At 40.0% G+C, this 23,424-nt stretch overlaps 1 protein-coding gene across 2 annotated transcripts in view; it reads right to left on the bottom strand.

The window, feature by feature from the left end:
* The window catches only part of KLHL3 (kelch like family member 3), a 122,629-nt gene extending 99,568 nt beyond the window's left edge, over nt 1–23,061 (bottom strand). The window contains exons 1-2 of one of the 2 annotated variants that reach the window (XM_005682967.3): nt 22,602–23,061; nt 10,876–10,995 (exon numbers count right to left, since the gene is read on the bottom strand). In XM_005682967.3, coding sequence (XP_005683024.1) covers nt 10,876–10,995; nt 22,602–22,615 — 134 coding nt within the window. In that variant the 5' untranslated portion in view covers nt 22,616–23,061. Of the gene's footprint in view, nt 1–10,875; nt 10,996–22,597 lie in introns of both variants that reach the window. The other variant, XM_013965577.2, reaches the window with a different exon arrangement.

Here is a 23,424-nt window from a genome sequence, read left to right as displayed (position 1 = left end):
CCAATGTTCACAACAGCACTATTTGTAATAGCTAAGACATGGAAGCAACCCAAATGCCCAGATGACTGACTTAAGAAGATCACACACAAACACACACTCTCTGGAGTATTACCCAGTGATAAAAAAGAATCAAAAATCACCATCTGCAGCAACATGTATGGACCTAGAAAATATTATGCTTAGTGAAATAAGTCAGAAAGAGAGAGACAAGTACTATATGATATTACATGTGAAATGTAAAAAATAATACAAATGAATGTATGTACAAAACAGAAACAGACCCACAGACACAGAAAACAAATTTATGATTACCAAAGATGAGGGGAAAGGGGCAAACTAGGAATACAGGATTAAAATATATAAATTACTATAGATAAAAGAGATAAGCAACAAAGATTTACTGTACAGCACAGGAAATTATACTCAATATCCTGTAACCTATAAATGAAATATAATCTGCAAAAAAATCAGTATACTATATATTGAAACATTAATAATACAACATTATAAATCAAGCAAACTTTGATTTTAAAAAGTTATACTAAAAGCAAGAAGTAAAAAATAATGTAAAGGCTAAAAACAAAGATACATGTCAAAAGAAAAACAGAAAGCAGTATACTAAGGTATCTCATTACTGCCTTTATTTTATTACTATAGTAAAAAAAAAAACCATATTGGACAATAATCTAAAAAGAAAAAAAGATGAAGCAGAGAATTGTTTGCAGTGGCCAGACAAGAAATTAAAACTGTAAAGATGAGATAGAAGATTGTCTCTCATTTTCAGGCCTCATCAGGAGGTGCTTTTCCAACAAGGATCACGTCCCCACTTGCTGGCAGGCCAATAAGTCAGAAGAAAAACAGCCATCAGGGTTCTGCTGCCCAGAAGCAGCTGTTGGTTTGACCAGAGCAGAGTGATGAAGTACAAAAAGAGGAGCAAGTTTGCTTGGTTACCATGCCAGCAGCTCATTTTCTACCATGGAAGTATAAAGAACAGGAAACAGGTAAATTGTGTGATTCATAAATTGCAAAGAATGTGTGTGCCTGAACAAAAAAAGCTTAAAACTGGAGGAGGGGAATGTGAAAATAATGCAGGAAATAATCCCAGGTCCCTGGAATATCAGGTACCATTTCATTAGCCTGACCCCTGGATGTCCAGGTGCTTCACCCTGGCCTTCCTCCAAACGAAGTATGCCTCTCCCCATTTCTGACTAAAATCGCCCAAATCAATCAAGTGTCTATTCAGGCCCCCTTTCTCTCCCTGCATCACCCATTCCACTCTAGTTTTTTCAGGCAGTCACCTAAACACCTTAAAACTTGATATAATCTTTGAACACCACCAGAATGCAAGTGAGATTGAGGGCAAGGCTTTGATTGTCCCACCTACTGCCATACTCCTAAAGCACATCATCATCATAAGCTAACACAGAATGTTCAGTTTGTTGCAGGAACTCATAAAATATCTAAGGAATACCTATTATTATCATTATGTTACTTTCTGTTTCAGTTAGCAATTCTACTAATTCAGGAATTAGTTCTATAGAAATAATTGTAAATGTGCACAAGCACTTAACAACAGTGACAGCACTAATGTGCTGTCACTGTTCTAAGCACTTAACTTATTCTATTAACAAGCCAGCAAGATTGGAACTATTATTAGCCTCATTATATGGCTGACAAAAGTGAGGTTGGGGATATTAATTAACTTGTTCAGGGTCACACAGCTAATCAGCACTGGAGCCGAAGTTTAAAACCAGGCTGTCTGGCTCCAGAGTCTATGCTTGTGACCAGTGCACGATCCTGCCCTACACAAAACCACTGTGAGTATCATACAAAACCACTGTGAGTATCATTTACGCAAGGAATTGGAAAACCTAGACATCCAACAACAGGGAACTGCTTTTAAAAAAATAATTCAACCACTTTAAATGAAGTTGTAGAACAGTTAGTAACATTTAAAAAATTGTTCAACAAAATGTTAAGAATAAAAATCTGGTTGAACACACACACTACATAACAGATAATCAACAAGGACCTACTGTATAGCACAGGGACTTCTACCCAATATTCTGTGATAACCTATAAGAGAAAAAATCCTAAAAAGAATGAATATATGTATCTAAATAACTTTGCTGTACATCTGAAACTAACACAATTGTAAATCAACTATACTCCCAATAAAATTAAAATATTTTTAAAATTAAAAATCACCCATAGGAAAAAAAAAATCCAGTTGAGTCATACTTTTTAAAGAAAAAAAGATCTTCTCCTAAATGTTAATAATGGTTTCCACTGTGACTTTTCCCTCACCTGTATTTTCTAAATATTCTACAATATATTATTTTTACAAAAAAAAAAAATTGAAAGAAAAATTTTAAATTTAAAGAAAAACTAAAGGGAAATCCATGCCCAAACCTGAACTAAAATTTCCCAACAAAAACATAAACAGATTGTGGTCCATTTGAAAAAAAAAAAAAAATGAGGAAGAACAAGATTGTGATGGCTAATGTTTTGTGCCAAGTCAACCAGGATAAGGGACGCCCAGATAGTTGATAAAATATTATTGGTGGGTGTGTCTGCAAAGGTCTTTCCAGAAGAGATTAGCCTTTGAACTGGTAGACTGAGAAAAGAAGATCTGTTTCACCAATGTAGGTGGGCAACATCCAATTTACAGAGGGCTTGCATAGAACAAAAAGGTGGAGGAAGGATGAATTCCTTCTCTCCTTAAGATGGACTATACATTATCTTCTGCCCTCAGACATCAGAGGTCTTGGTTCTTAGGGCTTTGGACCACAAGACATACTCCATTGGCTCTTGTTTCTCAGGATTTCAGATTTGGACTGAATGACCACTAGCTTTCCTGGTTCTCCAACATGGAGACAGCACACTGTGGGAATTCTCAGCCTCCATAATCAAGTGAGCCAATTTCAATAATAAATCTCCTCTTATATATATCATGTTTTTTCAGAGAAGCAGAACCAACAGCATATATATAAATAAATAATAAAAATAGATGTTATTGGTTTTGTTTCTCTGAAAAACCCTGACTAATACAAAGATTATTCACTTAAGTTTCAGCAAATGACCAGTGTTTTCCAAAATAAGTTTCACAAAACACTCAGTCTGTACATAACAACCAAAGAGGGTTCAAAACCATGAGGGAAACCCTCAGTTAGACAAGTTTATTGTATGACTTCTCAGAAGTTTTAATCTACCTATATATATTATGAATCTTGGAGGGGAGTATAGCAGTTTTATATAGCATTTTTAAAACTCATTTTGGCTCAGATCTATTTTCCCACAGAGCATCTTGAGAAAATGTTTCTCAGAAGAGACTGGCAAATGGTAATTTACACAAAAGAGAAGCACCAGGACTGTTGGAAGAGGTTAAATCCAAGTCGAGGCTTTTAAGGAAAAATGCAAAAGTGTGGTAACTTGCAACAACAACAAAAAAAGGGAGGACATAGCAGGATTTTCAGTTATTTAAGCAAAAGGAAAAAATATTAATAATATAAAGTGAGAGTTGGGGGGAATTCTGTGGGCAAAGCTATTTCCTGAGCTCTGCCTTTAAGTAGTTACTGGAGTGGGCTAAACCAGGCAAAATAAGGTATGGTGAGAGACCAAAAGTCTTCTTTCCCCAAGTCTATTGACATATAACATTGTGTAAGTTCCAAGTGTATAATGTGATGATTTGATATATACTGTGAAATAATTACCACAATAAGGTAATATATCCATCACCATACAGTTACAACTTTTATTCTTCTGGCGAGAACTTTTAAGATCTACTCTTCTAGCAACTTTCAAGTATACAATACAGTATTGATAACTATAGTTACCACATTATACATAAGATCCCCAGAACTTACTCTTCTTATAATTGGAAGTTTGTACCCTTTGGCCAACACCTCATTTCCCACAACCTCCACTCCCTGACAACCACTAATGTACTCTCTGAGAGTTCAGGTTTTTTAGACTTCACATATAAATGAAATCATACAGTCTTTGGTTTTCTCTGACTTACTTCACTAAATACAATGCCCTCAAGGTTTATCCACATTGGTGCAAATGACAAAACTTCTTTCTTTTTTACAGTTGAATAATATTCCATTGTGTTAATATACCATATCTTATTTATCCATTCATTCTCTGACCAAAACTTAATGTTGTGTTCATGTCTTTGCTACTGTGAATACCGCTGCAATGAACCTGGAGGTACAGATATCTCTTCGAGAAAGTGATTTCATTTTCTTCAGATACATGCCCAGAGTGTGATTGCTAGATTGTATAGCAGATCAATTTTTAATTTTTTGAGGAACTTCCATGTTGTTTTCAATAGCGGCTGTACTAATTTGCATTCCTACCAATAGCACACAAAGGTTCCCTTTTCTCCACAGCCTCAGCAGCACTTGTTATCTCTTAGAGTTTTTTGTTTGTTTGTTTGATAATAGCCACTCTAACAGGTGTGAGGTGATACCTCATTGTGGTTCTGATTTGAGTCTCCCTCATGATGAGTAATGTTAAGCCCCTTCCCATGTACCTGTTGGCCATTTGGGTATCTTTTTTGGAAAAAATGTTTATTCAGGTCCTTTGCCCATTTTTAACCATTTCTTTTGAGTTCAATGTTTTATGTATTTTAGATATTAACCCTTCCTCAAATTTATGGTGTGCCAGTATTTTCTCCCTTTCATAGGTTGCCTTTTCATATTGTTGATCATTTCCTTTGCTGTGCAGAAGCTTTTAGTTTAATGAAGTCCTATTTGTTTATTTTTTCCCCTGTTTTCTTCCAGGAGTTTTATGGTTTCAGGTCTTAACATTTAAGTTTTAAATCCATTTTGAGTTAATTTTTGTGAGTGGTATAAGATAAGCATCCAATTTCATTCTTTTGCAGGTGAACATCTAGTTATCCTAATACCATCTGATGAAAGACTATCCGTTCCCCATTAAACATTCTTGGCTCCCCTGCCAAATATGAGTTGACCATATCCATGTGGGTTTATTTCTGGGCTCTCAATTCTGTTCCACTGGTCTATATGTCTATACCATACTGTTCTGATTACCACAGCTTTGTCACATATACTTGACCCTTGAACAATGTGGGGATTAGGAGTACCAACTCCCCCCCACATGCAGTGGAAAACCCACATCTAACTTTATATCAGCTCTCCATATCCACAATTTCATATCAGAGATATGGAATCACAAATAGTGCAGTACTACAGCAGTTAGTGAAAAAAAAAAATTCAGATAAGTGGACCCTCACAGTTCAAATCCATGTTGTTCAAGGGCCAACTGTAGTTTGAAATCAGAGAGTGCGATATTTCCAACTATGTTCTCCTTTTACAAGATTGCTTTGGCTATTCATGGTCTTCTGTGATTCCATTCAAATTTTAAGAATGTTTTCTCTATTTTTGTTAAAAAATGCCACGGAAATTTTGATAGGGATTGCAGTGAATCTACAGATCGCTTTGGGGAGATTTTAACATTTTAACACTGAACATTTTAACACTATTCTTTTGATGCAAGAACACAGGATATCTTTCATTTGTGTCTTCTTCAATCTCTCTCATCAAGTTTTCAGCATACAGATCTTTCACCTTCTTGGTTAAATTTATTATTAAATGTTTTATTGTTGTGACACTATTTAAAATGAGATTGTTATCTTTATTTCTTTTTCAGATAACTATCAGTGTATAGAAATGCAACTGATTTTTGTATGTTGATTTTGTATCCTGTAAATTTACCAAATTTATTTTTAAGTTCTAACAGTTTTTTTGGTGGAGTCTTGTGGGGTTTTTTATATACAGAACCATGTTATCTGCAAAACAGACAATTTTATTTCTTCCTTTCTAATTTGGATGCCTTTTATTTCTTTCTGTTGCCTAATTACTCTGGCTAGAACTTCCAGTACTGTGGTCAAAAAGAGCAGTAAAAGTGGGCACCCTTGTCTTGTTCCTGACCTCAAAGGAAAAGCTTTCAAACTTTCACCATTCAGTATGATGTTAGCTATGGGTTTGTCACATAGGGCTTTTAACATGTTATGGTATAATCCTTCTAAACCCAATTTGCTGGGATGTTGAATTTTGTTAAACACTTTCCCTGCTCTATTAAAAAGATGTTATGGCTTTTATCCTTCATTCTATGAACATGGTGTATCATCTTTATTGATTTACCTTGAATCACCCTTGCATCCCAGGGATAAATCTCAGTTGATCATAGTATTTGATCCTTTCATCAGATCATATTTTACCAGATCATACATATACTGTTTGCTAGTATTTTGTTTCAGAGAAGGCAAAGGCAACCCATTCCAGTACTCTTGCCTGGAAAATCCCATGGGTGGAGCCTGGTAGGCTGCAGTCCATGGGGTCGCGAAGAGTTGGACACGACTGAGCAACTTCACTTTCCCTTTTCACTTTCATGCATTGGAGAAGGAAATGGCAACCCACTCCAGTGTTCTTGCCTGGAGAATCCCAGGGACGGGGAGCCTGGTGGGCTGCCATCTATGGGGTCACACAGAGTCGGACACGACTGAAGCAACTTAGCAGCAGCAGTAGTATTTTGTTTAAAAGTTTTACGTTAATACTTGTCAGGGATATTGGTCTATAGTTTTCTTTTCTTGTAGTGTCCTTATCTCTCTTTGATATCAGGGTAATGCTGGCCTCGCTAAAATGAGTTTGGGAGTATTTCATCCTCCTCAAGTTTTGGGAAGAGTTTGAGAAGGATTGGTGTTAATTCTTCTCTGAAATTTGGTAGAATTCACCAGTGAAATGATCCAGTCACGGGCTTTTCTTTGTTGAGAGATTTTTGCTCACTGATTCAATCTCCTTAATTATTATTGGTTTGCTCAGGTTCTCTACTTCTTGATTCAGTCTTGGTAGTTCATATGTTTCAAGGAGTTTATCCATTTGCTCTAGGTTATCCAATTTGTTGGCATATAATTGTTCATAGTGGCCTCTTACAATCATTTGTATTTCTGTGATAACAGTTGTAATGTCTCCTTTTTCATTTATAATTTTGGGTTCTCTCTCTTTTGTCTTCGTTAGTTTAGCTAAAGATTTGTCAATTTTGTTTATTCTTTCAAAAAAACTCTTAGCTTCATTTTTTTCCTATTGTCGTTCTAATCTGTATTTCATTTGATCTCTGCTCTTTTTTTTTTTTAAGTCACTTCAGTCATGTCTGACTCTGTGGCAACCCCACAGACGGCAGCCCACCAGGCTCCCCCATCCCTGGGATTCTCCAGGCAAGAACACTGGAGTGGGTTGCCATTTCTGATCTCTGCTCTAATCTTTATTAATTCTTTCCTTCTGCTAATTTTGAGCTTCGATTAAACTTCTTTTCTAATTCCTCCATGTATAAAGTTAGGTTGTTTATTTGGAGACCTGAAGCCTTAAACCAGACAAAGGACACAAGCCATACTCAAGGGAACAAAATGAGGAACTTCAATGGTGTCTAGGGAACACAATACAAATTCTTTAGTAACAAAGAAACATTAGGGATGAATGTTAGCACTATCCACCACCTAAAACAACTATGGATGGAGCTTCTAGAAAATCTGGCAGGAAGCCTAATATTAATAAAAATTGAGCAATAGAGCGTAAGACAAATCTAATTTAACTTGGTTTTTAATGCCAAAGCCTAGACCCTGCAGAAAAGAAAATCAAGTAAATGAATATAGAATTTTTTTTTTTACAAGTAGTTCAAACCCCTACACAACAATCACATCTTCAGCTATACATGCTTTGCTCATGCCATTTTCTCTGCCTGGAAGACATCTCCCTAACCTTACCACTTTTCGTTTCTCTAACTCTTACTTGTCCTTTAGAATTTAGCTCAAGCATCTTTCCTCTTAGGATGTGTTCTCCAAAGTTGCAGTTTTACATGCTTTCTTTCATGACACCCTCTAAGAAACTAATAATTACTGCACACCTACCACCTGGCAGGCACCTGATACATTTTTCCTTCATAACACTTATTTGCACTGTAGGAAGACCATTTTCATTGACCTATTATCATTTTTTACCTTGCACCCTCTCCCACACATCTCAGAGCCAGCCAGTGTGTCTGGGGATCTTTAGTGAATAACTCAAAGCTCCTATGAAGTACTAGGTGCTAGAGACTAAAATGATTCAGAAATTGTTCCTGCCCTCAGGAAGCTCATGAACTACAGAGAAAAGAGGAGATAAACAGTTATAACATACAATAGGATGAAATATGTGATAAACAATGGCACTGGTACAACAAACACATCAAAAGATCAACATCACTAATTATTAGAGAAACGCAAATCAAAACTACAATGAGGCATCACCTCACCCTGATCAGAACGGCCATCATTAAAAAATCTACAAATAATAAATACTGAAGAGGGTGTAGAGAAAAGGGAATCCTCCTACACTGTCAGTAGGAATGTAAATTGGTACAGCCACTATGGAGAACAGCATAAAAATTCCTTAAAAAAGAAAATAGACTTACCATATGATCCAGCAATCCCATTCCTGGGCATATATCCAGGAAAGACAAAAACTCTAATTCAAAAAGAGACATGTACTCCATATCTTGGCTATTTACAATAGCCAAGATATAAAAGTAACCTAAATGTCTACTGATAGATGAATGGATAAAGAAGATATGGTATATACATTTTTTTTCATGCTGTAAATATATTTATTCATTAACATGTACAGAAATTTGTTAATTTTCCTTTTCCTTCCCTTTTTAACTGTATTATGTTTCTTCATATGTTAACATCCATAAAATGTACATATGTACATTTTTGCAGAGTTAACATCATAGAAAACTAGATGGCATCTAGCAGCTAATGGCAAATTATGGCTTAATGACAGTGTTTCTCTTTTTCTTTTAAGTGGAAAAGCACTGATAATGATGCATTTTACAAATGATAAATGTCTTTAAGACTTTTTCAAGGTAATAAATAGGTGCTGGTGGTAGTAAAAACAAAAAGAGAAGAAGAAGATACGGTGCGTGGGGGGGTGTGTGGGGGTGTATGTGTATACATACATATACATATATATATAAGCTTCCCTGGTGGCTCAGCTGGTAAAGAATCTGCCTGCAATGCAGGAGACCTGGGTTCGATCCCTGGGTTGGGAAGATCCCCTGGAGAAGGGAACAGTTACCCACTCCAGTATTCTGGCCTGGAGAATTCCACGGACTGTATAGTCTGTGAGATCGCAAAGAGTCGAACACAACCGAGCAACTTTCACTTTCATGTAGATCACCATTATATGTGTGTGTGTGTGTGTGTGTGTGTGTGTGTGTAAAACATTATATATATAACAGAATACTACTTAGCCATTAAAAAAAAATGCCATTTGCAGCAACATAGATGGACCTAGAGATTGTCATCCTAAAAGTGAAGAAAGTCAGAGAGAGCAAGATAAATATCACATGATATCACTTAGATGTGGAATCTAACATTACAATTCAAATGAACTTATTTACAAAAGAGACATAGACACTCAAACACAGAAAATAGACTTATGGTCACCAAAGGTGAAAGGGTAGGAGAGAGACAAATTAGGAGTTTGGAATTAACAGATATACACTACTATATCTAAAACAGATAAGCAACAAGGATTTACTTTATAGCACAGGGAACCATGGGGCTTCCCTTGTGGCTCAGCTGGTAAAGAATCCGCCTGCAATGTGGGAGACTTGGGTTCGATCCCTGGGCTGGAAAGATCCCCTGGAGAAGGGAAAGGCTACCCACTCCAGTATTCTGGCCTGCAGAATTCCCTGATAGTTCAGTTGGTAAAAAATCCACCTGTAATACAGGAGACCCCGGTTCGATTCCTGGGTCAGGAAGATCTGCTGGAGAAGGAATAGGCTATACACCCCAGTATTCTTGGGCTTCCCTTGTGGATAAGCTGGTAAAGAATCTGCCTGCAATGAGGGAGACCTGGGTTTGATCCCCAGGTTAGGAAGATCCCCTGGAGAAGGGAAAGGCTGCCCACTCCAGTATTCTGTCCTAGAGAATTCCATGGACTGAATAGTCCCTGGGGTCCCAAAGAGTCGGACACAACTGAGTGACTTTCACTTTCACAGGGAACTCTATATTCAATATCTTATAATAACCTATAATGGATAAGAATCTGAAAAGTATATATAACTGAATCACTTTGCTATACATCTGAAAATATCACAACATTGTAAATCAACTGTATTTCAATACAAAAGAAAAATAATGGCATGGGCAAAGGAAGCTCTGATAAAGAAGAGGTTGTATGCACAGCCTTCATACAAAAAAACTCATTCAATGTCCTGAACCTGTCTTGCAACAAAGCTCAGCAAACATGCACCTTGGCCTTACAAATAGTCTGCATACCCCTCACTGTTTAGCTCAGTGAGAATGAGTGCTTTTGTACTTCATTTCTTTCTTTATAGAGTTAAATTGTATTTTAGAAGCTAGGTATTCTCCCTGTCGTGTGGTTGCCTTGACAAAGACAAAGTTGAGACCAAAGAAAGAGAGAGAGGCCAAAAGAAAATGCATGGCATCTGCAATCTTTAATCTGCAAGTGTGTGTAGGCGTTGCAATCACTCTATTATTGGCCTTCAAGCAGCTGGTTCAGTTGGAAATTAAGTTTATGAACAGAACTGCTGCAACCATAAGGGATTTTTCCCCAGTGATTAAGCACTAAAAAGATAGGTGTTAAATAAATACAAAGAAAAGAAAGAGCTTTGGGGGAGTCATTCTGTCTCTATCAGAATTCGAAAGGGAAAGCCAACTGACTGAGAGTGGGTGGGGAAGAGTCAGACTTCACTAGATGGTGGTGTTCTGACTTCTGTTCTCAAACCCTGATGACGCTCACCCAGTAAGTTCCTTCCAAAAGGGCATGGGCAAAATAGGAAAAGTACCTCCGCAGTTCATTCATAACCTTGAACGCCTTCCCCATGTGGGCAGGGTTGACAGTGACGGTCCTCTGGTTCTTTTCATCATCCCCAGTTTGTATCAGGGGCTGGGAGCTCGGTTTGATGCTGTGAACAGGAAGGGAGAGGGAGAGGAGAGAGAGGATCACATGTTGGCAAACTCATTGATCCAACTGTCACAAACCCATCCATTTACCCACCCACCAGGGGCATCTCTGTCAGCCTGTTCTCTTCACCACAGGCCCAGAAGGGAAGGAAATCACTGGATCAGGAATTTCTTCAGGATCTTCCAGTGCAAAATGTACGCCTAAGACCCTAGTTAGCTTCTTCCATCCAGCACTGGTGTGACTTTGTGGGAGGTCCTTATTCTCCATCTCTCCATCTCTAAAAGGGTATGGGGTGAGGGGCAACTAAGCACTGTACCACTCACTTCACAGGGGTGTAGGTTCATTCAACAAACATTTAGTGGAGCTTACTAAATGGTTTAAATTCAAGAGAAACACAACAGCTAAGTCACAGATCGTGCTTTCACAAAGCGTAGAGTTCAGCGATGGAGAAAGCCAAGTCAACATTTAAACATATCAGAGTATTATGATCTGATTGGAATTACAGAAGCACAAAGGGATTCCCCAGTGGGGCCAGTGGTAAAGAACCTGCCTGCCAATGCAGGAGACATAAGAGATGCAGGTTCGATTTCTGGGTAGGAAGATCCCCTGGAGGAGGAAATGGCAACCCACTCCAGTATTCCTGTCTGCAGAATCCAATGGACAGAGGAGCCTGGTAGGCTATGGTCCATAGGGTCACAAACAGTCAGACACAACTGAGGCAACTTAGCGTGCACGCCCACACAGAAGCACAAAGGATAGGCAACTATCTCAGTGATGGCAGGTTGAGGAAAAACTTACTGGAAGCTGAGGAAGAACAGAAATATTAAGGAATAGCAGAAATTAACCAGGTAAGAAGATGGGGACACAGAGGAAACAATATGAACAAAGACCTAGAGAAAAGGAGTCCAGTGGAATCAGAGCACTAGAAGTTCAGTAAAACTAAAAGTAGTCTTATAAGCGCCACATAAAAACAAAGCTAAGGAGTTTGGGTTTCATTCTAAAACAATGAGAAGCCCTCAGTTTTAAGCAAAGAAGCAGAGCAGGAAGCAAGTGAATACATGTGTGCTTTAGGAAGATCACATTGGCCACAGCGTGGAGAAGAGTGGCATAACAGTGAAAGCTTTGGAGAAACCATAATCCCATAGAAAGACAAGGGATTGTAACTGTTATAAAATGACTATATGTGGGTTAGGTGAGCAAGTGGTGACTAGCAAGAGGCACCTATAATCTCAAAGCCTTCTACACCAAAGACAAAACACTCAAATTCCTGTGGGATGCCAGCGAGATGCTCAATCACTTCCAAGCAACATGTCTCAACTTGATGGTGAGGTGGGAAAGAAGAATCAAAAAAATAAGCAAGAAAAGGACTTTCTCCCCAGACTGATAAAACTAATCAGCTCCAAGCCAAGTCTGGGACCTTGGAGTTACGTCTGTTTGGACCAGGCTAAGCTTTGCCTTCTCACAGAAAACCAGAACCTTCTCCACTGGTGTAGATTTGGGGACCCACAGTTCAAACCAACTCTAAGACACTGCCAGTAACTTCCTTTGCCTTTCTCTAGTGAGCCTCTGTTGATGTTACCACCTAGCCTTGCAAACTGGCTCAAGAAAGGGGTTGCCATGGTTAAGATAAAGTTTCGGAGACCTGAGAGTCTCTCTAGATCTCACACTGGGAATGGTAACGTTGGAACATTCCAATATAACCAGCATGCCAGACCCACAGCTTGTCTAACCAGGACACTCGCCTCTACTGGCTTCCTTCCCACTTTTAGTTCAGCAGGAAAATGTAAGCCACAGACATCTGAACTGTGGGACTGTCTGCATTCTAGGTACAAAGAAGTTAGCTAAGCACAGGATGATAAATATCAAGGCAGAATCATGTGTTTAAAAACATTAAGAAAATCTCAAAACAGAGAAAGTTATCAAGGAGAGGGAGGACCTAGTAAAAATTTAAAACTTCCTATTAAAAATCCCACAAGTATAATTTCTTTTATAACTTAAGTGTCCTTCCCTACTCCAGGCCAGATAGATGTAAATTTCTATTCTATACTAAAAGCTGAATGATTTTGCTTTTGATATTTAAGCACTTCTTTTATCTAATGTTGATTTTTATGTCACCATGAAATATGGATCTAATTTTTCCTGTAAGTTCCACTTATTGAATACCTTTTCTTTTTCCCCACTCACCTTGTTATGCCACCTTTAGACATATATCACAGAATGATAAACATAAAATGTCCTAATGAATATTCTTGTCATCTTCCTCATTTTAAATTTTAAAAAGATGTTTGTGATGTTTCCTCATTGTATGCTAATTTTAGGATTTTTGTAGATGGTCTTTATCAAATTAAGAAACATACATTTTAATTTTAATCATATATTAATTTTATCAAACCTTTTTGTAAATCTAATGAGATGATCATATGGATGTTTCCCTTTAATCTGTTAATGTGGTATATGACATATTTTCTAATACTAAACTATATTTGCATTTCTGGAGCAAATTTAGAAACTGTAAAACGCTGCACAAATATTCATTATAAATACTGTCTTCAAATTGCAGAGACTTAAAAGCCAGGAAGAGAAAATATCTGGTATTGATCAGAGAACAACTAAAGGTTTCTGACAGAAACGTTATGATATTAGAGTTCACAAAGGCCCAGTGGACAGACATTATTAGTTCTATTTTACATATATGGGATGGATGTAGATCAAAGAGGGACATTCTGGAAGTGCTGACAACAATCCCCTGTGACTAGTAACTGGGGAGCTTGCTCTTCCTTGTTGTGTTTGTCTTTGAATTTTCCAGTCTTCCAGGATGGCCTAGTAGGTTAAGTTTTGCCTTCTCTATGAAGTCCTTTGACTACTTCATTCCTAAGTGATCTCTGCCTCCCCTAAACTGTTGTAGTATCTCTGGCCTGTAACTCAGCTGCACATAGGATACAAACCCATGTTTGATGACCTTTTCATAGCACATATTTGAACACCCAGCCCCCCATGCTAGACTCCTTATTCCTGGTAAGCAAGGACGATGTGTCCAAGGACTCTCAACAGTTCAGCCTGCCCAGCAGAAGGCCATGCCCACAGCATGTCTTCATGACATATTTACCATCAGTGAAATCTGATCTGAAAACCCTCCACTTTGTCCCTATGGGTGGCAGACAGTAGAGCAGAGCGGGGATGGTCTACCCAAACACTGCCCCTTTCCCTAACAATCTTAAAAATGAAAGCTGGTCTTCAAAATTAAACTGTAAATTAATACACATAAAATCTTATAATAGTTATGAGTTATAAACAAAAATACATAAACTGTAAACATTAGGCCCTCTTTCATGGCATGCCACCTCCCACAGCCTTTTCTCCCACCCTCCCCTCTCCTCTAAACTCCAGATCCATATATCCAGTATCTGAACTGACTCCCCAACTTAGATTTTTCATAGTAACTTATACTCAACTGATGCTCCCCGCCCTCTCTGAAGCCTACTCATCTTTCTGTACTCTCGGTCTCAGAGTCAAACCCAACTACCCAATCACCTATGCAAGGCAGAAACTAGGATATCATCTTTCATGTCTGCTTCACTCCGTCTCTCACTTCACATACTACCACAAGTCCCATCAGTCCTAGGTCCTTTAATCTCTCTCTACCCCATTCCCTTCTCACAGTCACTGCTACTACAACTTCAGTCCAGGTCATCATGATCTCTTACCTGGGTTACTACAGTAACGTCCTCCTCAAAGACTTCAGAATGATCTTTACAGAATGTCACTGTGCACATGGCATGTCCTATGTGAAACCTCTCACTGGTTCCTCACTGCATACAGAAGAAATCTCAGAGACCCAGCCTGATGCTTCCTCATCTCATTGCTGTCCTGAAGACTCTGTTACTCAAGTACTAAAATATTCACAATTGCCTAAATATATCAAGCTCTTTTGCCCTATCCCCACCCGTTGTCCCCTATGTCTAGCGCATTTTCATCAACCCTCAGACCTCTTGCTGACGGTCTCCCACTTTGCAGGCAGATTCTTTACTGTCTGAGCCACCAAGGAAGCCCATTAGTAAAATAATTAGGAAGAGATGAATCTTTACTATGTCAATATAATTTATTAGTAAATCACATAATTTTTAAAATAAGGGCTGTATTTAAATGACTGACTCACAAAATTCTTAAAAATTTAGCAAGCAGCTCTAGCAAGTGGGTGAGTGCTGGTTCTTGCATACCACTGCCCACCCTAGATCTTGAGCTCCATGAGAATCAGGATGGTATCTTATTTCCCTCTATATTATTAGCCTATGGCACATGGCAGGTACTCAATAAATTATTGAGTAACTGAATGGATGGATTAGCAAATGAGGTATAACTATCAACTATCCCATTTTTCTCACATCCTCTAAAATAATTATAGCTTTATCCCTCTCAACTCCCCCCCCCCGCCCCCCGTCCTTCCCCAAAGGAGGTGGTAGGGGGAGGGGAGGAGCTTTCTTAGCCAACCTAGCTTCCTGCATTGGTGATACAGAATCAGGAAGCTCTTGACAGGAAGCGGGGCAGGCAGGGGTAGAAGAGAAAGTCACACTCCTCTAGAGAAGAAGGAAGAAAGCAAGAAGAGTTACTGCCTCTTGCGTTAGTTCTTAGGCTCTTTCCATCACTAAGAAAAATCCAGGCAATGAATAGAAAGGACAATAGCATGCATGTCAGCAAAGCAGGAGACATAGAAACCTCGGAGCATCTAATTGTCCAGATGTGTTTGGGGGGATCTGCCAAGAGGAACTCTGGAGCATCCAGGGTGTGAGAGAATGGAGAGGAGAGGAAAGGGGAGTCTAAGAAACACTGCTGAGAGTTAAGAACTGCATCCCTGCTGAAAATCTTCAAGAGATGCAAATAAAGTTCAGGCAGCATGGGCCGCACAGATAGAGCCCAAGCACATGATGGTCAAGCTATAAATGAGACAGAATAAAGAGAGGCAAAGTCACCTACGGGGGTCAGCACAACTCTGTGAGTCCGAGGAAGGCTATGCCGAATGTATCAAAATCCCTCAATAAAGAAAATGCCCTTTAAAAAAAAAAAAGGTAAGAAAATTTCCTTTAGAAAGGGAAATCGAAAAACAAGAATCAGGCTGAGAAAGCTCTTGGTCCAGCTCACCCCACACTATGGAAGAAATGATTTAATCATCAGTCATTAGGTTCAGCCTCATGTCAGATCCCTGCTGTGGAACTTGAAGCCTATAAACGCTCAAATGACCTTACTCAGTCCCCAGCTCGCAAATGCGGCCTCTTGATCAAGTTGGCTTCCCCTGTGGCTTTCCTTTAGGAAGCAAGAAAGTATGGTAGCAGGTCCTCAGGAACATTGTGCCAGTAATACTTTTCATCACAAATTAATAAAATGACACTCTGACTGCTGTACCTCAGTTTCTCATGATGAGTTCATCAGCATGACTCCACTTCTTCAGGTCTGGGCAGCAAAGGACAAGAGAAGATTTTGGAACCTACCGGGCTCTAGGTAAACTAGCTCTGGGAGAACTAGCATATTTCTCAATCCTAAAGTTCAAGGCCAAAATGAACCAACTGAGATTTCTGCATCTGGATGAATGAATGACCTGGCTCTTGAAGATAACCAAGTAACGGGATTCAGGGCATGATAGTGCCGCCCTGTCCTCAAGGAACACCCCCACACACAGACTGCTATAGAGCTCCATATTCTCCTACTTTTTCACTTGGGCCACCTCAGTTCAAGCATCAGTTGATTCCCTACAACAGGCCACACGGACCCAGGGAAAATAATGCATCAGTAAGCTATGGTTCCTGGGTAGTAACAGTTAACGTTTATGAAAGCTTACTTTACCTCTACTATCTCACTTTATCTTCAGAACAACCCTATAAAGGATAACCTCCTCAGGCACTGAGATAAAACTTGTCCAGAAATCCCACATAACTACTAAGTGGAGAACTGCCACTCAGACCCATGTCTAATCCACTCCAGGGCCTACGCTCTTCATAGCAATGTCCACTGTCTTGGGACAATGTCCACAGCCCAACAGGTCAAGGGAGACTCCATCCTTATGATCCACTCTCTGAGGTTCTTCATGGTGTGGCCAAACCAAGCCAATGAGAAAGACTGAATCCCCTAGGACCTGTGCCATGGCACTATTTCACTTCACTGACTGTGGGGAACTACAGTATGTACTGGAGTTAATATTATTAATTGGACAGAACTCAGAATTTTCATACAAGCCTGTCATGACGCATCAAAGCTGGTCAGCAGCTGCTGCCATTCTTGTAATGTGCTCTTTCATAAACCAGTTCAAGAACAGGTATGTTACTAATCACATTCCTAACAGTCCAATTCACAAATAGCTTCCTTCCAAACCAAGAAGGCAATCACTTCAGCAGGCTGCGTAAAAATGCAAAATACAAGAAAAACATGAGTTCAGACAGACAGAATGAGACAAGAGGAGAGAAAGACTGAAAGAAAACACAGCCCTCATTATGTGGCCTTTTGGAAGCCAAACTTCTATTAGGTTTGAATAGGAGAGCTGAACTCTTCCATGTGTGTGGTTTTGATAGAGGTTACAATAGACTTTCACAAGTTAAAAAGAAAAGTCCATGAAAGCAGGGCTGAAAGTCTGAAAACCCTTTTAAATTATAAAAAGTTACAGATTTGTAACTTGACCACCATTGAACTTGATAGAGAAAAAAAATTTAAGAACAAAACATGTTCAAGTTATTTTTTACACAGTGCATCAATGCTCTTTTCAGTCTAACCTAGTTTCAAGGTTTATCCAGAAATTGAAAAAAAAAAAAATTAGGTCAATTCTATGTTGGCAAATTTCATCAAATAAAACACTTGCTTTAGAAAACTTATCCCAAAATGTTCTTGTATAGATGTGTCTTAACAATATAAAACCTAGCAAGCAGCAAAAACCTAAAAGCTCAAATCTGGGTATGGGGATATCAAAAGGTTTCTTCCAACTAACTTTGTTTTCTTGCAGTTGAAAACCTTGCTTCAACAAAAATTATTTCCAAAATGGAAAGTTTGGTTTCAATTATCATGGTTGAAATGCACATATGCTTCAGGCAGCAGTGATGCCCAAAAATTTCTACAGAAGTTTCCACCCATGCCTTCTATGGGTGGGAGAGGGCTGAGAGGAAGAGAAAGCCTGCGGCGCTGAACACTTGCTCTTCCCTGGGTTTTGCCAGTGATACACCGGGCGTTGTAAAACTCAGCGTTTGGAGAGACTTAGCTGCCTAAATCATGTTTTGTTTTTGTTTTAATAAGATCTGTTCCTGATCAAGGATGGAAAAATAAGCTCTCAGGGTTCTAGGAGCAGGCTGTCCTCCGTAAGGATGAGCCATTCTCTCTCTTAGGACTGCTCTCATAAATTCAAGGCACATTGTTGGGCACACAATGCCCCTTGCAATAAGAGGTATCCTGATGCTTCTGATAAAGAAAACCACAACAATTTTAAGAAAAATGGACAGCCAACATCCCTCTTTTGTGATGCTTCTTCTAAAAGTTGTCGTTCTCTGCAATTCTTGTGAATATCCCAGAGACTATGCCTGGAAATTTTTTTAACTGTGGTAAAATACATGTAACTTGAAATTTACCCTATGTTGTGGGGAGGGAGGTGGGAGGGGGGTTCATGTTTGGGAACGCATGTAAGAATTAAAGATTTTAAAATTTTAAAAAAAAAAAATTTTTTTTAAAATAAATAAAATAAAATAAAAAGATGCTTGAAGAAAAAAAAAAAAGAATATAGTTCAGAGGCTTTAAGTATGTATATATTCTTGCACAACCATCTATTTCCAGAACTTTTTCATTTCCCTAAATTAAAACTCCACGCCCTTCAGGATTGGGAACACGTGTACACCCGTGGCAGATTCATGTTGATATATGGCAAAACCAATACAGTATTGTAAAGGAAAATGAAGTAAAATTAAAAAAAAAAAAAGGAAAGAAAACCCAAAGAAAAGCAAAAAACAACAACAACAACAACAAAACTCCATGCCCATTAAGGATTTCTCCCTCTCCCCAGACCCTGGCAACCACCAATCTACTTTTTGTCTCTATGAATTTGACCATTCTAGATACCTCGTATAAGTTGGGAATTTACTGTAATCCATCCTCAAGGCTAATTTCTAGTACTTAAATGAAATCCCAGTAGCCAAGCTACTGTCATTTTCAATGTGCTACACACACACACACACACACACACACACACACAATTTGTCACTATAGTGATGTCATGGCCCCAAATCACTAATGCATCTGAAGCCTCGGGGTATCTATAAAAAGGAGGACTAAGGTAAGGCTTCCTAGGTGGCACAGTGGTAATGAACCTGCCTGCCAATGCAGGAGATGCAAGAGACTCGAGTTCAATTCCTGGGTCAGGAAGATGCCCTGGAATAGGAAATGGCAATCCATTGCAGTAGTTTTGCTTGGAAAATTCCATGTGTCTTGCAGGTTACAAATCCATAGGAATCACAGAGTCTGACTGGACCGAGCACACATGTGTGCACACACACACACAGACACACACACACACAAGTGTTGATGAACCCTACAAAAGGAAGTGCCAAGCCCTGTGTGGTATCTCACTGTGAGGAGACAGTTTAGGTGGATGCAAGATGATGATCTGATAGCCTCTTAATTTTCTCATGGGAATGGTCCCACAAAATCTGCTTTGGATTATAAATATACGAAGCCCTTAAAATAAGCCTTGGTTAGTATCCAAGAACAAATCATGGAGTACAGCAGGGCAATAGATGAACACTAACAATAATAGCAACTACCATTTACTGAGAACTTACTCTGTGCCAGAAAAACTTGCCAGGTGCTTTATCTATATTGCCTCCTTTGATCTTCACAACAACTCTGTGAGATATGGATACTGCCTCTCTACATCAAAAAGAAAAATTAATTCTGAAAAAATGTGCCATACTCAAGGTCATACAGTTTATGAAATAGATTCACCACAAGCTCTATGTTACCCCAAAGCCCATGTTTTAATTAATAGCCTTTTAAGGTAGAAGTTATTTTCAAACTCTCATGGCAAAGAAAGAACATTGTTCATTAGAAATCTCTTGGCTGAAAATTCTTAATGCTTAAAAACAGCCCCAATTAAGCTTTAGCAGGTTAAATGTAGAAGAACAAGACTTAGGATCCCTCCAGTCTCTAGAGGTCTGACATGTGATCCTAGGCCAGTCACCCAGTTTCTCTGGGAACTTGTGAAAGAAGCCTACTTCCCCCTTTTCTCCCCTACCTCAAAGCATTCCATGGGGTCAATTACCCATGCTGAGATAATAAGGCTGATAGCCAAGGATGAACCTATTGGCCAGAGGTTTCAATCGCCTCTTGGAGAGGCAATTTTTAGTTACTGGAGCTTCTCACAAAAGTCATCAGCTAATCAGCAAATAATTATCTACTACCTACTATGTGTCCAGCCCCACAGTAGATAATGTGGAGTATTCAGAGGTACAGGCAACATTCTTGTCCTTGAGAACCTATCCCCCACTGTGGGAACTTACAAGATATATGAAACAACAGCACAAAAACATCTTGTGGGTGGGCCTGTTATTCAGTACCCAACTATGAGATTCAAACTAGAAGTAATGAAATTAGGAAGAACATCTGCCAGAACCAGAAGAGCTTAAGTTTCCAAGACAAAGTGGAATTTTAAAACAGCCTTGATAGATGAATAACTTTTGGAAAAGTGAAAGCAAAAGGCATTCCAGGCGAAAGAAACTCTGGAAGCTAAGGATCGGAGACTGGATGTAGTAGTGCACAGGATGAGTGATCACAAGAGAGACCCATTGATCTCTCGGTAGGGGTATATGAGTGAGCAGTAGGAATGGAGACTGGAGCCAGATTTCAGAAGACTTGAATGCCTGGCAGGGTAAGCTGGTCTTAGAGTGGGAACAAAAGGTAGTGAGCTCGGTGACCTGGTGAACACTGGAAGCTGCAAGGTTTGGATTTCTCTGCTTTTAATAGAAGGAAAGCAAAAGAACACATGTAAAAACTAGGGGTTGCAATGCCAAAGACCTCAGCCATCCCAGTTGAAAGGCACCAGAGTGCTGAAGAACAAGAGAGCTCCTAGGAGGCCAGGGCTCATTACATTTTGGAACACAAAACTGAGAACATAGTAAGTACCCAAAAATGCTTGGGAAGCAGTGCTTTGATCTACTGTTGCTAGTCTCAAATGGACCTTTCAGTCCTAATATATAAGCAAACAGGCTTGATCTAGAATCTCCAAACCTCCGTTCATATCACCCCTGTCCTCTGTTAGCTACTAGACCAATAAGAGAAGGTAAGGACACTGCACACTTCTGCCCTAAGGAAGCAGGCTTTCAAATGCTCTGTCACCCAGGGGGCCACAAAGAATCCAACACTAAGCTCCTATTGCAAAGGACACTCAAGGAGAGACACTCAACCAGTACATTCAGTCTAAAAAGTCCCAGTTCTCTTCCTAGGAGTTACATCAAGAAAGACAGCCCCCGGGGGCCTCTTCAGACAAGAGGACACTATACAATCCTGCCAGTCCTAATGGGGTTTAGAGAGGTTTAATGACATCATTGTGCCCCCATGAGATGTAAGACTGGGGACAATCCATGCAAAAGAAATTGTTTATTGAGGTACACTCCAGGCATTGTTGACTTAGTTGAACCTGTTACCCTTTAACCAGCTAGTTACCATCTGAATCAAACTGGTGACTTAGAGCAGCAGCCCTCCTCCCTCAGGGGTCCATTGGCTCTTAGTCTTCTCACCTCAAGGAAAAGGCAAGCCTCGTTCTCTACCAGCCGCAGACTCACAGAATGGAGAGGAGATGTTTTGGCACACAGAGAAGTGACCTGCCCTGCACCACACTCAGCACCTTCATAATTAAAGAATCAGAGCCTCAGATAACAGCTTTAAAATGTATTAAAATGCATGGGACTGCCAGGAAAAAAAATCTCTCGCTAGTTAGATCCAGCTCAACAGAAGTACTGAAATTTCCTTCTGGTAATTTCTATTTCATAAAGAAACCCCTGATGAAAGGAGCAAGAGTTTCCCTAAAGAATATAACTTCCAGTATCATTAGGAAACTTTTCAATGCAAATGGAAAGTTCCGAGAAAGTGTCACCTGAATGGATTTCTCTCCTTCTTACTTGAACTTGTGTGTGCATACAGGTACACACACACACACACTTTTAGGAAAGACATCAGCTTGGCATGCTTGTTGACAACTTGAGCAAGTACTCTATGCCAGGCCAGCCCTGCTATGACATCAAAAAACACCCACCAAAGAAAAAACACCCCGAGGAAAGTAGCCAGGAAAGGGAAACGCCTCCTTGAAACAGCCTGATACAGCCCATGCTGAAACTCTTCCCAAACACCAGTCAGGAAGTCACTTCTTTCAGGGTGCTCCGCTGCCCTGCAAACCCAGACCTGTCTCTGCGGAAGCCAGATCTCTGGGGAAAGGGGTCTCCCTGGTCTGGCTCTGCCGCCGGCTGGGATCCATCAGTGACCAGGTCTTCCAACCCTGTCTAACCAACGCCAATACAAAAGCTGGTGGCTGCAGTGTGAGTGCGTATATACGTACACAAACACACACACACACACTTATACACACGTACCTACCTTTCCCCGTCCATTGTGTGAGGCCCAGCTGGGGTGGCAGCTGCTGAGCTGTGTCTGTACCGGAGGATCCTAGCTCTGTTCTGCTCGGTTCTCCCAGCCAACCAGCGGGAGATCTGATCAACAGCAGTGATTCAGCATGGCTGCAAATGAAGCCACCTCCCTCTCGATCCTCCTTGCTCTGACTTACTCTCGGCAGCTTCTACCGCAGAATCAGCAGCAGCAGAAAACGTCTTACCCAGAGCTCCCTGCAGCCCTTTCAGCTGCTAAAAGCAGCAACCCACTTGCTCCCCCTCCCCCGCAGGCTTGCTGCTCCTCCGTTTCCTAGGAACAGCGCAGCAACAGCAACCCAAGTGCAAGGCCACCTTTCCAGCCGCTTCCACATCTGCCCAGGCATCCCCAGGCAACCAGCCGACCCCAGTACCTCCTGCCTCCTCTGCCTAGACTGAAAAGATCTGGGCAGTTCCTCACTAGCCCGAGAAATACTGGTCCCCTCCTCCTCCCCTGCCCCCATAGGCTGTGAGTCTGTCAGCCTGGCCAGATTGCTGGAATGAGGAGGCCCCTCTGTGGCTTCCAGTGGACTTTATCCACCTGGGGAAATTGACTTGTAGGTCACAGCTCATTTTCCAGTTCCTCCTCCCAAAATCTACAGCAGCTCTGAGAGTCTGATAGAGGAAGAGAAGTTAGGGTAAAAGAGCCTGATGGAACCGAGAAGAGAAGAATGCAGAAAGAAGTAAGAAAAAGAGAACTGAAACAAACACTATTTGACTGCAAGAGGCTAAACTGCAGTAAAGCCATCACAATGGGACCACATACATTTATTTCC

The sequence above is a fragment of the Capra hircus genome, chromosome 7 (genome assembly GCF_001704415.2).
Source record: "Capra hircus breed San Clemente chromosome 7, ASM170441v1, whole genome shotgun sequence".
NCBI classification, from domain to species: Eukaryota; Metazoa; Chordata; class Mammalia; order Artiodactyla; family Bovidae; genus Capra; species Capra hircus.
Note: the sequence above shows the minus strand (reverse complement) of the source record. Positions and strands in the feature narration are given on the sequence as shown.